General features: G+C 47.1%; 1 protein-coding gene across 2 annotated transcripts; it reads left to right on the forward strand.

Annotated features, from left to right (window-relative positions):
* The first annotated feature begins 3,010 nt into the window (after window positions 1-3,010).
* On the forward strand, window positions 3,011-15,925 carry LPAR4 (lysophosphatidic acid receptor 4). 2 transcript variants are annotated; one of them, XM_058814000.1, is made up of 2 exons: window positions 3,011-3,284; window positions 13,201-15,925. In XM_058814000.1, the coding sequence occupies exon 2, from the start codon at window positions 13,354-13,356 to the stop codon at window positions 14,398-14,400; it is 1,047 nt and encodes a 348-aa protein (XP_058669983.1). In that variant the 5' UTR covers window positions 3,011-3,284; window positions 13,201-13,353; the 3' UTR covers window positions 14,401-15,925. The 2 variants fall into 2 exon arrangements, with proteins under 2 accessions (XP_058669983.1, XP_058669984.1); XM_058814001.1 differs by lacking the exon at window positions 3,011-3,284 and adding an exon at window positions 4,039-4,248.
* Window positions 15,926-17,397: the final 1,472 nt, after the last annotated feature.

The raw sequence follows: 17,397 nt of genomic DNA on the forward strand, positions 1-17,397 counted from the left end.
ATTTAAAAATTCTTCTAAATGCTTATTAAAAAAAACCCAAAATTGAAAAGATTATGCTTTGCATTTCCATTTGATTCCAAAGAGATTTTTGGTTGCTGTGTTATAAAACTTTTCAAAAAAGGTTTCAAATGGAAGCCCTGACAAACCACGGAACATTATGAATTCTGCAGCATTAATGAGTTTTTGAAAGGTTAGAGAATCACAGAATCATGGAGTGGTTTGGGCTGAAGAGAATTTTCCCACTCCTGTCGTGGGAAGGGATGCCTTCTACCTTCCCAGGTTGCTCCAAGTCCAACCTGGTTCTGTTCAGGAATTTTCCTTTAAAATCTTTTCCATCGCCAACCTTGGTTCTGTAAAGTGATGGTTTTTCTCTTTTCCCCCAGGAAAATGCCACTATTACTGATCTTTTCCTTTAGTTTTCCTGGAAAAACCCTCAATTAAACCCCTCATTCAAACAATTAAACCTGTTGCTTTAATCACCCCAGTAATGATCCTTTGGGGTCACCCAGACACTAAACATTATTCCACAGGAGTTGTGGTCCTAAATCTGATGCTTTAAAAGTGTGAGATCTTCAGAAGCTGAGCCACAGGATGAGAGAATGAGACAGGACATCATGAATGCATTGCAGACAGGCAAAAAATTCCAAATACAACAATTTGAGGCACAAAGTTGATGTTTGGGGCTCACGGGGGTATTCCCTTCCCCAGGCAAGGTTCCTAAACCACTGAGATGCCACCAAGCCACCCCTGAATGCTCCATTTGTGCCACAGCAGCCTGTTCATGGATTCTGTGGATGGAAGGCTCCATGGAAGCCTCCAAAGCCATGCAATATTTAAGGCCCAAATGACAAATGAGTTCTGCTGGGGCAGGAAAGAACAGGAAGGGAAGGAGAAATTAAAAAACAAAGTTAATGCCTTGGTCATGTATATTCCAGTGGCCTTCAAATGCCAGCTGGATTTGGGTTCTGCTCTTTGGCTCCTTGGAGGGCTCCTAAGTGCCCTGAAGTAGGAAAATTGGCACAAGAAAGCCTCGATTGAGTGAAAATACTCAGCAGGTTTGACAGCAGAAGAATTAAGTGTTAATCACCGGGAAATGCAATATGCTCATTTTCCGGGCAAAATTATCCCATAAATTCAGGTGTTCCTGCCTGGATGAAATCAATGGGAATTGCACATCTCAGTCCCAAAGCCACTGACAGAACCAGAGACAGCCCAGAAGTGCCATTTCCATGGGGATTCTGTGCACAGGCAGCAAATTCTGCAAAGAGGGGGTAAAACTTCTGCTTCCAAACATTGTGCCTTCTCAGCAGCCACCCTTTCCAATAAGATAACAGCCCAGTTTCCCTTGTTTTCCAAAATAACTCCAGATTATTGATGTCCTGCCAATGTTTTAACAAGGAGAGTTCGCTAAATCCCACCCTGTCCCAAGTCTAGGACGAACACCATGAGATCAGGGTGGGGACACCAAGTGGGTTGTGCAGAGATGAAGAGCCCAGGAGTCTGCTCCTTGTTTTTCCATCTTAAAGCAAACACTCGTCTGTAACTGGAACCAAGAGGAGAGGCAGCCTCCTCCTTTCTTCATGTTTGGCAAATAAACCTCTCTTAAGGGCACTGTGTTGGAAATGTTTGTACTTTATTTATTTAAATGAAAATACACAGAGTGGGCTGATAGCACAACATTTGGCCTATTTAGGAGGAGAAGGATAAAGGCATCCATGGATTACTTTGAGTGCCTTGGAGGGCAGCAGGAATATATTGCTCTGGGGATGTTTTCTTTCTCATCAATAGCAAAAATTTTACGTTCCATCCAGAGAAAATTGGAATTTTCAGGTTTTAATGTGATCCCTATAGGTTAGGGAACACCATCATGGCTCAACCTACAGATTGCACTTTTCCAGCTTCTAGTTCTGGCTGTAGCAGAAAAAATGCTCCTTATAAAAGAAAAAAAAAAATCCTAAACCAAGTGGTGACTGAATAACCTGCTCACTGCAACTTCTGGATTTAATGGCAACCAGGGACGGATACAAAGCTGGAATCACCACGGTGGTTTAGAAGGATGAACTCCACAAAGAGCATAAATCCCATTCCCAATCTCCTGTAACATTTTAAGGAGTTGTTCTCCCAGGCCTTGATGTTCCCAACAGCTGAAGATTTTTGTCAGGAGAGTTTAATTAAACCAATAACTGCGGAGAGAAAGCAAACATCCCAGCCAGGCACAGCTGCCTGGGTCCGTTCCAGCAGCAGCAAAGTTGGCACAATCACCACATTCTGCCTAAATTCTCGAAGAGGCACAGAAGTTTTGGGTTAAGATTTATGCTGCATTTAATCTCTAAGGGGCCATCATCCTTCTCTCTGATGGGTTTGCCCAGCCCAGGCAGTTTTGAAACTCAGACTCAAGATGTTAATCTGAGAAAAGTTTTCAGTGAGCTCATCCTAATCTGTGTCAGAGCACCCAGCTCCCCATATTCTTCTTTCCCTAAAAAAAGCTTTCGAATGCGGCGGTGTTGGTCAATGGGTTCCCACTGAGAGGTCTCAGCCTTGCATGAGAATGGGTGTGAAAAGCGGCCGCATCTCCCCAGGGATCAGCATTTCCATGCAGCCGCCTGAAAATGCCCACAAGCCACGAAAATGGGTTTCTGTGCAAATGTACCGGTGATACTGGCTGGGTTTTCCACCCTGAGCCTTCTGCCATCCCCACACTCGGGGACAGCGATGCCTTTGGCCACGCCGCCACCATTCCCCCACATTTTCTGCCTCTATTTTTACCGAACAAACAAAATGGACCTTCGCCCATCGGGAGCAGGAAACATCTGCACGGCCACCGCTCTCGCTCCGAATCCACGCTCCTGTTTTTGTGTTTCGTTGCACCGGGGGCTCGCAGGGGCTGGGGCAGAGCAGCCCGGAGCTGCTGGGCTGTTACATGAGATATTCAGGAAGTTATTTGCATGGAGCGATAAAAGCCCGTGCCAGCAGCCGGGTGCGCTGCAGAGGCGACTCAGCCACGGTGGCCACCGGCCCAAGGAATTACATCGCTCGCAGCTTCACAATGAGTTGTTTACTGGCCTTGGCTGCCTGTGGGGAGAGCCAAGGAGAGCGGAGGAAGAGGAGAGACAAACACAATGCGAGCGAGACGCGTTAGGGGGGAGGCTGGGCTTTAGCAGCAGCCCCGGCGTTTCAGCCCCATGGAAGCAGAGAGGGCTGAAAAGGGAATAAAATGAACCATCCGCCGCCTTGCTGCTGCTGCCAGAAGAGCCTGGTCCCTACCTGAAGGGCTGATATCGAAGGTAAGAGGGGGGAAAAGAAGCAGTTTTTAGGCGGAGGGCAGATTCACCGCGGGGCAGCTCCCAGGCAGACGCAGCCACGCTTCTCTGAGTATCTGTAATTATGGCCCTGGAGAAGGAAAACTGACCGGCTTTCCAGCAGGAATCCAGCGATTCAGGGCAAGAGCTCAGACTGCTCCTGTCAGCTCCTCGGAGAAGATTTAAAACAAAACAACAACCCCCAGCCTAACAAACAGCGCCTTTCTAAATCTGCCCAGGGAAATATTTGCTGTTTTATTTCCACGGCCAACTTTGCTCTGCAGTTTCCTAATCTTACCCAGTGCTCTCCCGATTCTCAGCTCCCCCCTCTGCTCCTTACTTTTTTTTCTTTTTTTTTTTTTTTCTTTTTTTTTTTTAATTGGAAGGCAAAACAATTACGGCCGCGGGAAGGCAAATCCGAGCTTTGAGGAGCTTTTCCCGGCTCGTTCCCATCGGGCACGCTCTCCCGGGCTAATTGCTCAGGAAATCCGCGCTGCTCATTGTCGGGCTGTCCTTAAGCTGCTAATTCCGAGCTGGGAGAGGCTCTGGAAGGGAATCCATGGATAGAGCCCCGCGAGAGGGACCCAGCGGAGACCCGGGGCGGGGCGGGCTGCGGCGCTAATAACACATCCCTGCCCAATGGAAAGCGTTTCCTATGGAGACCCCCAGGAGTTCCCCCTGCCCACAGCCCCTGCCCAGACATTGGGCCCATTCTTGGTTCCCGATTTCCCAAGGCGCGATGGCAGCGGCGGCGCTCGGCAGCCCCGGTCCCGCTCGGAACAAAGGCCGGGCAGCTGCCGCCCAGCGCGGAGTTTGAGGATGAGCGGCTGAACTTGGACAAAGTGGGATTCCCGCGTGGGAATTGCGCGGTTCGTGTCCCCGGGACACAAAGGACTGTCAGGGACGGGTCCCCTGGAAGCCCTGAGCCCTGGGAATGGTGGCGGTCCCGGTAAGTTCCCCTTGCCGAGGCAGGAAAAGCGGCCGGGTTTCATGGCAGCCCCGGGCGGGGGTTCTGAGGGATGGGATGGATGTGGGGGATGAATCCCGCCGGGTTTCACTGCAGATCCGCGGTGTTTTCCCCTTCCCCCTGCTCCAGCCCTGCCGCGGCTGGGGCTGCTTAAAGGCAGAAAGATGAGCTCCAAGTTTTGGGAAAGTAATTCCCGTGCGAGCTGCTCCTCCAGATTGCGTGGAAATGGTTCTGACTCCCAGCGCGATTCTCCATTGCCATCGAGATTCTTGTTGTGGCACTGCAGGTGACAAGTTTAGGAGTTTTCTGTTTTCTTGTTTGTTGCGTGTTTGTAAAAAGGATCCCTTGGTTACAGCTTTGTACTTGAAGTCAGTGTCATAAAGACACTTTAGGTTTATAACGGGTTGGATAGAAATGTGGCATTCACCTTCGTTTAATGGAGGGCTGGTTAAACTATAATGTTTAATTTCTAATGTTTTTGTATAAACTATACATAAACATTAGAAATTAAGTTATAAATATTATACTGAAAACTTTAAAAATTCGATTTATGGCTTTGGCTTCCATTCATGGCTAAAATCTACTCCTTGAAAGCTGCAAAATTCAATGAGAAAAATGGAAAGAGAGCTCTAAAAAAACCCCGGGTGTCTGAAGTAAAATGAACGATGAACAACATCATTTAAAGATTTGGCTGTTTGGAGGAGAGAGGATTTAACACAATATAAGCACATGGCAGACAAATTTGCAGGAAGAGTTTGGAGGTTTTAATGACATTCCCAAATCATTGTTTGAGAGGAGACAATTGTGTGTGGTTTTTGTGTTGCTGCCTTATAGGAACAGAACAGTCAAATCCAGAGGATGGGAAGTGCAAAGTTCACAGCTCGGTGATAAGGACATTCCCCCCTTGTAGTACTTTTCCATCTTCTTGCCCTTAGGAGCATTCCCTAAAAGCAAAAACAGGCAGGAAACCCTGGTACTTTGGGGGGTTCAAAGCCTCTGCATTTTAAAAGAAAGTCCTGAAACACAGAGGAGGGAGGAAGGGGGTGGGAGAGGAGGCTGAACAAACATTTCCATGGAATCCTTTGAGGCTAAAAATGAGAATCCTCTTCAACTGATAAAAATCGGATTCTTCCAAATTCCGGAGTCAAGAGCTCAACTTCACACAGACAAACACAAGAAATGCCCCAGTTCTGCCCTCACCTTCATTTAGGGCATTGCAATGAGGCCCAAAATTGCAAAGCTGCACCTGGGGCTGCTGAGGAGGAGGGATGGAAACATTCCCTGGGCAGGGAGAGGATGCTGTCCCAGCTGGAAGATGGATCAGTCCTCCAGCAGTGAGTGACCTCGTGGCTGGAGCACAGGAGCAGGAATTAAATCAGTCTTATCCAGAGCTTGGGCCAGATCCTGGGGACAGGGTGCACTGTTGGAGGGGACGTGGCAAAGCCATTTGGGATTCTGTCACTGTGGCACTTGGAGGAGCCATCTGGGTGGATGCCCTGTCCATGATCCATCCGTGCCACTGCCCCTCGCCTTCTTACAGCATATTTGGGATTTTGATATTTCCCAGTGTCTGGGTGTTACTGGTCAGGGCTGTGTGGCTGGAGTGGTGCTCCAGGATCCCAAAGGAGCCGGCAGGGCAGGGTGGGGAGAGGCTTTAATCTCTTTCATTTGATGGTTCCTGGAGCACTCAGCCACCCTCAGCAGGTCTTTCCAGGTCAAGCCTGTGTGCAGAGCCTCACTCTGCTCCTCCTCCCTAAATAAGGATCTGATTTAGTCTCGGGGAAGGGGAGCCACCACTTTCCACAGAAGGGAAATTTTCTCCCTGAAAAGAGGAGCTCTTTATTCCCAGAGCAGACAGTGGCTCAGCGAGGCTTCCTCCTGCACCAGCTCCCACTTCAGCCCCATCAAAGGGGTAAAGATCCACCCTGCTCCAGAGCCAGACCAGCCTGAGCTGACCCTGCTGCAGGAAAACTTGCTGGATTATTTGTGATGTGTTTGGTTGGTAGGAAAAGGAAGATCTCTTTATGTTGGCAAGTGAAATTAAGAGACATTCATCAGTCCCTGAGCCCTGAGACAAAGGTGTGCTCTGGCAGCAGAAGCAGATCCTTTCTCTGTTCAAAACATGAGCTCATCAGGCTGTGAGACCCTGTGATGCTTTAAACCCACAGCCACAGCAGACCTCTTCTTTTCCTCTCATAATATTCCCATTTTCCTTTCTTGAACCTGCAGACAACTCACCCTCTTCCTCCCCAGCATGTTTTACAGATGGATATAACCATATTTAGCAGGAAAAGCAGCAGCCAGCCTTGCATGATGCCAAAATGTCATTGCCTTGCCCTCATCTTATAATTAGAAATCTGATTTCTAAGAAGCTTCACTGCAGAAGCTTTGCAGTGAAGCTTCTTAGAAATCAGATCTTTAGCTGAGATTGGATATTTCTGCATTGTGGAGTAATTTCTTGGTTATTTTACCATTTTACAGAAAAAGCCAGGTTGGGCAAGGCTTGGCGGTAGAAGGTGTCTCTGCCCATGGCAGGGATTGAACAGGATGGGTTTAAGTTCCCTTCCAACCCAAACCATCCTGGGATTCTACAATCCTCAAAATTTCCCCTTTTCCCCTCAGGATAGAGCCATTAAAGAGAAAAAGGCCCTGTTAGATCAACCCATTGCAGTAAATAATGCAGGGCACAGATCCCCCAAGGTCCCAAACACGGATTTTGTCCAGCCCCATGGATGGACTGGCCCAGCACCCAAAGCAATCCAGACAGCCCCTCCAGCCAGGCCACCCTGCCAAGGTGAAATTGGTTTTGTGCTGCTGTGCTGGCACCTTCTTGCTGCAAGGCAAGGCAAAAAAAGTCCATAATTTCTGATAATGGGAGGAGAAAGTTCAGCTCTCGTATTTCAGCAAAAGGAGTGCAGAGGATCCAGCCCAAGGGGATGAGGATGAGGTGGCTCAGAGGAGCTGAGGAAAGGCAACAAGGAGCCAAAAAAGGCAAGGAATGGCCGAGGAACCACTGGAAATTGTGTCAGGGAAAGCAAAGAAAGGCAGCTTGTTGGGCAGGGCTGACTGGGAACCTTTTGGAGCTGTGAGCAAATAAACCCAGGCCTGTTGTTGGAGTCCCCAGTGGCTCAGGGAAACAGGAGTCTCTTATTTTTTTATGTTGTTTTTTTTTTCTTAGCCACACTTTGTAATGAACCAGAGCTACATCAAGGACACGGCAACCTCTACCACAGACATTATTCCTGGGTGAAAACAACCTGGTCAGACAGGGTAACTTTGCTTTTCAGCACTTCATCAGCTTTTCTTTGCACCTAAATCTTCCCTATTGAACCCAGCACTGCCATTATCCAGCAATCCCTGGGGCTCCAAACGAGCAGCATTCCCTCACTCCTCCAGCACCAAAGGCCGGGCAAAAAGCCGCTCTTACAAGTGTTAAATAATGCAAACTTGGCCGAGAAGTTTGGGGTGAATCCCATCGTTTCCTGGCGGCGGCCCAGCCCCTCCGGAGGCTGCTGGGGATGGAGAGAGGCAGAGCACGCCAAGGGTTAAAGGGTGATGTAAATGGAGAGAGACATTCCCAGTGCAAACAAAAGGAGAGTCATGCCCTGAGGATCAGTGGCTGAATGTGGGCTAAGGCGGTTCGCGAATCTCTTCTGAAGGAAACATTTTAATTAGCTCAATCCAAAACAGATACAGCCCAGAGAAGGCAACACGAGCAGGAAATGCTTTGTAAGTCTCAGAGGACAGTGAGGAGACAACGGCGGTGCTCAGCAATTAAAAACAAAAAAAAAAGGGAGAAAAAAGGAGAGCGCCTTTAGGGTTCGGGCTGAGAGGCTCAGGTTTCCTTCCCTGCTCCATCCTGGAGAAGGATTGAATTGGGGTGCACAACAGAAAGGAGATGCTGAGCTTGGAGGGGGTGCGAGGGTCCCCGGAGCCAAGGCCAGCCCAGCCCAGGGGACAGCAGCGGCTCCCACCCCATCCCTGCGCTCATTCCCGGCCCAGTGAGAGGCGATGCCTCCCCAAGCCTCCCAGGTTTGGGGTTTTTCTCTGAAAAACCATCTGCTGAAACCTCACTGAAGCGAGTCCCTCCCAGCGCCAGCTTCCCACAGGTAAAGGAGGCGATGTCGCACCGCAAAAAGGGCTGGGGACCGCCAGGTCCGGTGACACTGAGCACAATAAGTGTCAAAGCCATGAATGAGAGCCTTCCTGCCCTGTTTTTTAGGCTAATCACCCGCAAACGTCCCCATTGCCCGGCATACCGGCCGGGCATTCACTCCGATAAACCGGGCGAGAATGGCGCTTTGAAGCTCCACGAACCTCCGTGGACTTCAAAGTCCCACTTGTGTCTGCTCTTTCCCCACTGTTCTCCAATACATCACTTAGGATTAGGAAATGAAAGAGATTAAAGCGTTTCTCCTTCCCAGCGCTCGGGATCGTCAATGGAGCTTTGTTTACAGGCAGCTGCTCCGCTTCCCGGCCTCTAATCCCGGCCTTCCCCTGCTCCCACCGCACCGCACCGGGCAGAGAACTGGGAATCTGCCAGCATGGAGCGCTCTCAGCACTCAGCGAGCTGAGCCCAGCCCCAAAATTGGTGTCCCAAGCTATTTCCCATCCCCGCACCTTTCTCTGGAGGAGCCAGATCCAGCATCACCTGCTCCAGCTGCTCCAGCTTTCCATAAACCCACACTGCTGGGAAAGCAGAGTGCAGCACCAGCTCCTGCCCTGGCAGCCTCCAACAGGGAAAAATCTGCCACCAGATTGCCCCAGACTGCAGGTTTGTCCTTAAAGCTGCTGCCAGTTCACACTCTCAGAGATCTCCCTGAACAAAACCAACTTTTACTGACAAAAGAAAATAGAAATAAGTGGAAATTCCATTGCAGGAGCTGAGATGTTCAGTTTTTCATAAAGAAGAAGGCTTTGGGTTTTTTAAAAATATAAAATAGTTTTGATGTTATCTATTCAGACAATTGCAGTTTACTTATTTTATCTATAGCCACCAGTCTGACAGAACCCAAGCCCTACAGACTTACACAGAATTACCATCTCTGCAAAAATCTGCCAAAACCCCAAACATCCCCCCACAAAAAAAAAAAAAACCTTATTTTTACCTTCTGCCTAATTAAAATGGAACAAAGGAAGGAAATAAACGCCAAGAAACTGCAGAGCTGAGTTTGTTGTACAGCTGGAACCCTGGGCTCCGTGGTGGGAGTAAGTTACTCATCCCACAGGTGTTGTAGCAATGGGGTGAGGAGCAGGGAGCTGCACACCTTGGAGTAAATGGAATTCTGTCAGGAGAAGGTAGAAATAAAGTTCTTGCTGTGCCCTAGGAAAATCCCTATTTATTTCCATGCCAGGGGCTGAGACCCTATGAAAACACAAGGAGTGGTGCCATAACCTGGGAGAAAACTCAGAAAAACCCCCCAAACCCCACTGTCCTGCAGGTTTTGGCTTCTCTACCTATAAACCTTTGTTTCTCAAGATTAGAGAGATAACCTGAGTACACACCATGATAATCCAGCAAAGATCCTTCAGCCCTGGGAGGTTTTCCCATCAGGGCTGTGCCAGACCTCCCAAAGCCAGGGTTCAAATGAACACCCAGGGTGTCCTTCACGTCCAGACTGATAAAGTTCCACTCATCTGACACCTCACATGACTAAAAGAAAATGTGATGATGCCAAAAATGCCAGCCCCAAACTTCATGCTGGTGTTTTTCTGACCTCAGCTTGCTGCACATGTGGAGAACGGGATCAGTGTGGAGCAGGAACAATGGGATAATGGAATGACAGGGCTGGTTTTAAATTTGTTTTTTCCCTGCAGTAATTCCTATTCTGACAAACAGCTCCTCTGGATGGAGCTGCAGTCTGGCGGTCTGGAGGTGTCTTGGGGTGCTGGGAGAAGGAAATACAGGAATTGTAAACAGGATACTCAGGCACCATAGGAAGTAACACCAAGTTTTCCTCTCTTTTCAGTCCATGGAGGATGGGATATTTCTGCTATAAAAGAGCAAAGTCTGGAGCTACTCTGCTGATCTTCACTCTGAATTACAGAGTTTTGTGAGGCATGGCTGGAAGTTTGCTGGTACCATCCCTGCTAGGAGAGAGAATATTCTGAATTTTATCACACTAAACAGGGGGTTTATTCCATTACATTCATCCCCTCTTGGACTGGCCCCCAGTTGAAATATAGGATTTAAAGCTTTACCCTGCCTGAAATATAAAAAACCCCTACTTTGTCATCCTATATTTACTCAGTTTAAAAAAATATATTGCTTTACTTTTTCCCAGCAAGGCAACAGCAGTGTTGTCCATGAAGAGCATCCCACTGCTTTAATCCATAGTGGAAAGGAAGGAAAGGGAATTTTACACTGGGAAAACTCAATCTGTGGATTCGTCCTACAGAATTTAAAGCACATGGCTGGGTTTCAAAGCCACTTGTCAGCTTGTTTAAACACCTCAGGGTTCCATAGGTAAACAAGGCAGGCTCTATTTTAAAGCCCATAAGTTAACTAGACAATTGCTGGCAGGCAATTCCCAGAGATTAGACACTGGAAAAAAAGCAGGATTTGACCTTGGGGCTGTCTGGAGCAGAGCAGGGAGAAAAGAGTCAGGTGATGGAGCATCCTTTTTCTTGTGTGAGGAGTATCTGGGTCAGGCTGGTGGCAAGGAGCACCTGGTCAGCAGCAAAGGTGAGAGTTCCAGAGGCACCTTTCAAACCTGGGTCTCGAGGACCCAAATCCAGGTTGGAAAGTGGGGTTTCCACAGGGCTCCCAGGCTGTGTGAGGTTTCCAAGGACACCCAATCCCTCTGAGATCTCCCCAGAGGGGACCCTGGACCAGGACAGTGTGGCACACCTGGGGTTCACACACCCAGGGAGTCACATTCCAGCATAAACACAAACTCCTGACGGAGATAACAGGGATGTCTGCACTGGGAGGGAGCTCCAAGACAAGGATTTAATGCTTTAGGCTGAAGGTTAAGCCAAGGCTCAGCTATTCCTGTTGGAGCTCATGTGAGCTTTCCAATCCAACTTAGCTCTTATTTAAAGGCATTTGAACTTTCAAGCAAGACCTTTCCTTTTTTCCTTTTACCCCAGATCCAAAGAAAGTGAATTCAATCCCACACTTGAGATTTTACTCAGTCCTTCCCATAAAGTTAAATATTTTACATCCTGTTTTTAGCTTGTTTTCCAATAAAGCTCGTTTAACCATTTATTTAGGAGGAAAACATCTCCACAGGAGAGACCTCCAAGTTCCAATTCATCTTTTTGGATGTCCAAAGGGTGAAGTCATCTGGGAAGGCAGACCTGGGCATCCTCCTTTCTTGTCACTTTGCCAGGTGCAAAGGTGAGGTGCTGCCTGCTCCCAGGGGCACAGCACCAGTTTTTGGGAAGCCTGTGGTTCTCCAGGCATTCCCAGGTGAGGAACTTCCCCTTCCCCCTAACAAAGCCATGGCTATCCCAGCTTTCCCAACACTTGCCATTTTACCAGCAAGGCTGACAGCTCGCATGCGAGAACTCCAGAAGGAAAACATACAGAAAACATCTGATTTTGATCATTTGCATCCCAAATTGTCTCCAAACTATGATTTGTTTTCCATTTTATTTGTTTATATGTTGCCATTGCAACCTTTAACACAACTCAGTGACAGGTTTGGAGCTGAAACTCCTCTGTCAGGGGCTCACTCTGGAAAGGATCCCACTCTTCACAAGGGTTTTGCCTCCAAATTACTCCCAGTTGTAGCTCCTAAATTTCTTAGATTACAAGGAGATTCCAAACTAGTTCTTATTTGGTTAGCTGGAGTTTGTAAGGAAAAGGTCTTTCCCTTTGTGACCCAGCTTTGCTCCACATTTCCAAGAAGTGTTGAGCTCATGATCCAACTCACAAACTCTCCTTGCTCCAGAATGACTTTTCTTGAGGAGACTTTCCAAGGGATTATTCTCACAGGCAATAAAAATACTTAAAATAGGCAGGAGAGATGATCCAGGGAGTTCAGGAAGCACCTATGTCCAAGTAAAAACATGCTCACTTCACGTGTCTCCAAAGCTTGTTGAGTTGGGACAGAGTCTTACAAGAGTGTAGTCCTTGAGATTTCCCAAATTTCACATTCCAAACCTCAACAAAGAGTAGGAATGAAAAGCAGCTGTTGGTAGAGCTTAGAGGAATCTTTCTTGGGAAAGTTTTACACTTGCAAAAAAAATTCCTTTTGGAAGTAATACCATATTTGCAGATATTTTTAAGCAAGGAAAAAAAGGGAAACATGGCTTTGGGAAGTGTTTTTGGTAAATATTTCTGAGCTACAACAGTTTTCCACTTTGGAAAACGTGTAAGGATGCTCCTATTTTCAATTAGGAAAAAAGGCAAAGCAGCTCTTTATCATAGATTTTGGCAGAGTTTTTTAATACTTTTGCATCACAAAAGGTTGAAAATCCATAGAACTCACCTTTGTGCACAGTTTAAAGCAAACACTACAACTTTCAGCTTTTCTCCTCCTGTTACAGGTTTAGGGCAAAATTTCAGATGTTTCATTCTGTTCAATTTCTTTCCAAAGATACTGGGCCAATTCCATCTCAGATTTTAAAGAAAAACCTTTCCAAGGGGAATGTTGGAATTATCATAGAATTGTTTGGGCTGGAAAGGACCTTAAAGCCCCTCTTGTTCCAACCCCTGCCATGGACAGGGACACCTTCCATAGACCTGGCTAATCAGAACAATAATTCTCCTTCAAACAGGAGGATGATAGAGGGATGGAAGAAAAGGAAAGGCCAAATTCAGTAAATTCCATCTCCAACTGTGAAAAACCCCAATAATACTGGAATTTGTAAAGACTCGCTTGAAAACTAATTCCTGCTGTAGTTTGCACATCCATTAATTTGGGAATTTCTCTTGCACAGCCACTTTGGTTCAAGACTGATGGCAGTTCTTTCTCTCTCCTTTAGGATGAAAGGATCCGTGAGGGAGATGTGGTAGGAAGGAGTCCAGCCACCTCCCTGGAATGCGTTCCTTTGGGAAGGGACGAGATCCCTGCCTTATTTTATGGATGTCACTGAAGTAGACTTTGAAGGCCTTTGGAAGCCCATCCCAGACTTGGCATGGGAAACCACAGCAACAACCATACCTGCCTGACAGATGATTCCTTCAAGTATAACCTGTACGGAGCCGTGTACAGCGTGGTCTTCATCCTTGGCTTGATCACAAACTGCGCCTCCCTCTTCGTTTTCCTCTTCCGCATGAAGATGCGGAGCGAGACGGCCATTTTCATGACCAACCTGGCGGTTTCAGACTTGCTTTTTGTCTTCACTTTGCCCTTTAAGATTTTCTACAACTTCAACAGGCACTGGCCCTTCGGGGACAGCCTGTGCAAGATCTCGGGCACGGCGTTCCTCACCAACATCTATGGGAGCATGCTGTTCCTGACCTGCATCAGCGTGGATCGCTTCCTGGCCATCGTGTATCCCTTCCGCTCCCGCACCATCCGCACCCGGAGGAATTCCGCCATCGTCTGCGCCGGCGTTTGGATCCTGGTGCTCAGCGGCGGAATTTCGGCCTCGCTCTTCTCCACCACCAACGTGTCCAACACCAGCACCACCTGTTTCGAAGGGTTCTCCAAAAGGATCTGGAAAACCTACCTGTCCAAGATCACCATATTTATTGAGGTGGTGGGATTCATCATCCCTCTGCTGCTCAACCTCACGTGCTCCTCGCTGGTTCTCCGGACTTTACGGAAGCCGGCCACCCTGTCCCAGATTGGGACGAACAAGGAGAAGGTGCTGAAGATGATCATCGTGCACGTGGCCATTTTTGTCGTGTGCTTTGTCCCCTACAACTCCATCCTGTTCCTGTATGCGCTCGTGCGCTCCCAGGCCATCGCCAACTGCTCCCTGGAGAGGTTTGCCAGGACCATGTATCCCATCACGTTGTGCATCGCCACCCTCAACTGCTGCTTTGACCCCTTCATCTACTACTTCACCTCCGAGTCCTTCCAGAAGTCCTTCAACATCAAAACCCAGATCAAAATGGATTCTCTCTTCAAGACAGAGATGCCGCTCACAAAGACGGCGCTGCCGGCGCCGCAGGATGAGATCAGTGACCAGGCCATCACCAACGGGGGAGATCCCACATCTGAATCCCATTTCTAGGGAGATGTTTACACAGGGAGTTACCCCCCATTAACTCCTGATTAACACCACGTGGCAAAGAGCAGCTCCAGAAAATGGGGGCTCACACGTGGGGTTAATGAAGAAAAGCTGCTGGGGGACGACAGATCCTCACACTGGGATGGTCCCACCAGGTTCCACAGGTGAACACAAAGTGTGAAAATCCCAATGGATGTCCCTTTGGAGATTATGGATAGGCTACAACACATGCATCAACTCAGGAGGGAACAGAACAGATTCTTTAACCAGAAGATGCCAACATTTGGCATTTTTCCCCCTCAGCAGTTGACATGGGACCAGTTGGGAAATAGAAAATTTCATTTTTTTAGAGATTCCTGCCAATATTTCTGCCTTCTGCAGGTGCATCCTCATCCTCATATGTTAACTCAGTAACTTCCCACAATATGTATGTTTGCTTACAAAGGCATAATAAAAGCTTGTGGCTTTTCCTTACTCCACTGCCAGAGTGCAGAGCCTGGTTTTCCTAGAGACTGGAATTTATGGAGAGGTTTGAAGTGTAAATAATTGTTTAGCAATTAGGCAAAAAGAGTTGCTTGGTGACAGAAAAGATAATAAGAAAAAAAGATAATTATTACTACAGTTTTGAAAGATGAAGTTTCATTTTTATCAGATTAAGATGTCATTTAATTTATTTGATTATTTTTAATGCCACCTCTGGGAAGGAGTAAAGAGCTCACTAATGATCTGTTGCACCTGGGCTTTTATATCCCAGGGGATTATATGATTATTTCTGGGAAGGGCTGCACTGTAGGGTCAGCTGTAGAAGGGCCTGAAACCCCAGAGTTCTTCCCAGGGCAAAGCTCCCATACAGAAGCTGAGGCAGCTGAAGGCCCAGGAGTGCTGATCCCACTGAAATATGGACAAGAATTGTCACAGCACCCAATTAAGGGAGGATCTGTGATTGTTTAATGGGTATTTAGAGCTTCAAGGTAACTCAAAAACCAATTTGCTGCACTCTTTTCTTAGCTGGTTACAGCAATATTGTCTTGTTTTCCAATTAATTTATTACCTTTCTTTTTATAGATTGCAGAAATATATGGAAAATTAATTATTTGTATGTGTTGCATTTTACCACCTGGTTCCTTTCTCCAGCTCTTGGCTCATCTTTGAAGCTCTACAGCCCTTCCCAGGCTGGTTCATTCTTAAGTGTAAGACAGAAATGAGGAGAACAATTTCATTTGAAAAAAATATAAAGTTACAACTTGTTAGCTCAGCAATCTACATTACCATGGCAAAGCTACTCCTAGGGAATTATTGCCAAAAAAAGAGACAAATTATTAATTGAGCAGATGTTTTCCACTCAACTCTATTTTAAGTCTCTCTGATGAAGCCTCATGAGATACAAGAGCAGCACCTCAAATGTGATCATTTAAAGCAACAGAGGTTTAAGTGTGAGAAGAATTCAGCTGTAAAATGTTAATGCTTCCAAGGGAATATTTATTTAGCACTGCATTCACTTTGAATAAAGAAGTCAGTGGCTAACCAAGGTTGAGAGACCCCAAAAATGATTCTATTTCAGCCCTAAAATGTCAGTTATTGGAAAAAAGCATATGATCAACTCATTATACACTGAGAGCATGAAGGCAGCCAAAAATATTGTATTTCAGCTCTGAGTTACAGCAGTATTTACTGGAAACTTGCACACAGGACTGGCCTGGGAGGCTTTTCTGGAGATTAAACCCACAGACAATTGCACTTTGGAGCAGAAGAATGTGAAAACAGGGAGAGATCACTGAAAAAAGTTGGTGGAATGAGGTCAGTGTGGCAGGACAAGGGATAGGCAGTGACAGGGAATTTGTCAGCAGCTGGGAAAGGTTTACCTCCAGCCCAAGGGATGAGCTGGGCTTTAGGAAGCAGCAATATTTCCATTTAACCAGTGCCTTGTCACTTTTCCTGCCTGTGCCCCTTTCCTACTGCAGCCAAACTCTCCATAGGGAATTTTAAAATCCATATTTCCTTTGGCTGATCAGCCCATCTCATTTCAGAGAAGTGTGCATTTCAGAGAAGTTGTTCGCTTCAGATCAAAAGGCAAAGAGAGGGATTTGCCAGGCAGGGCTCTCCCTAAGGAGCAAATCCTTCATCCCATGGCAGAGGAGGTTTGGGGAAGCATCAGCAGCTCTGACACATCCCAAACTCTGTGAGAAATGGGGCACCTCATCCCAAACCTGGCCAGGAACTGGAACCTAATGAGACACAAGCTGCATTTTTAGGGATGAGAGAGGGAAGGAAAAAGAGCAGGAAGAATTTATTAACAAACTTCATTTCTAGGGGTGGGAGAGAGAAGGAACAAGAGTGAGAAGGATTCACTAAAAAACTGAGTGGTGCATTTAGAACCACAGAATATCCTGAGCTAGAAGCGACCCACAAGGATCATGGAAGTCCAACTCCAGACCAGGACAGCCCCAAGAATCCCACCCTGTGCCTAAAAACATCTTCCTACTTGCAAGAAAAATATTTGGAACATAACAAAGTGCTCTTCTCTGAGGCAAAGCCCTGCTTAATTCAGATTTACAGAGATGAGAAACCTGTTTACACTCTGCTTGTTCTCAGCAGGCAACATCCAACTGCCAGCTTGGAAATCTTATTTTAAAGCTGCTCCTTTACTCTTGCAAAGCAAGAAGTGATTCCAGAATTTGTGGGGTTTGGGACCCTTGTGGGACTGGGCTGTTCTCATGTCTGGTGGCTGCAGAACCTCTCATTTCCAGAGCCCTGAGACACCTTCTGCTCTGGGTGTGCTCCACAGACCTTCCTCTGGTAAAATCCAAGGCAAGAAAGAAAAATCCAGGCTAGAAACCACTGTCTGGGCTTCTGAAGGAAATGGTGAAAGCAAGGAGGGAAAGAACTGCCTGGGACTGGACAAGCTCCAGGCCCCACATCCATGGCCTGCCTGTAATCCCAGCATAATGAGTGTCTTTTTGGGAACCAAACCAGTGCCAATGCTTACAAATTTCTGTTTGC

The sequence above is a fragment of the Ammospiza caudacuta genome, chromosome 14 (assembly GCF_027887145.1).
Source record: "Ammospiza caudacuta isolate bAmmCau1 chromosome 14, bAmmCau1.pri, whole genome shotgun sequence".
Lineage (NCBI taxonomy): Eukaryota > Metazoa > Chordata > Aves > Passeriformes > Passerellidae > Ammospiza > Ammospiza caudacuta.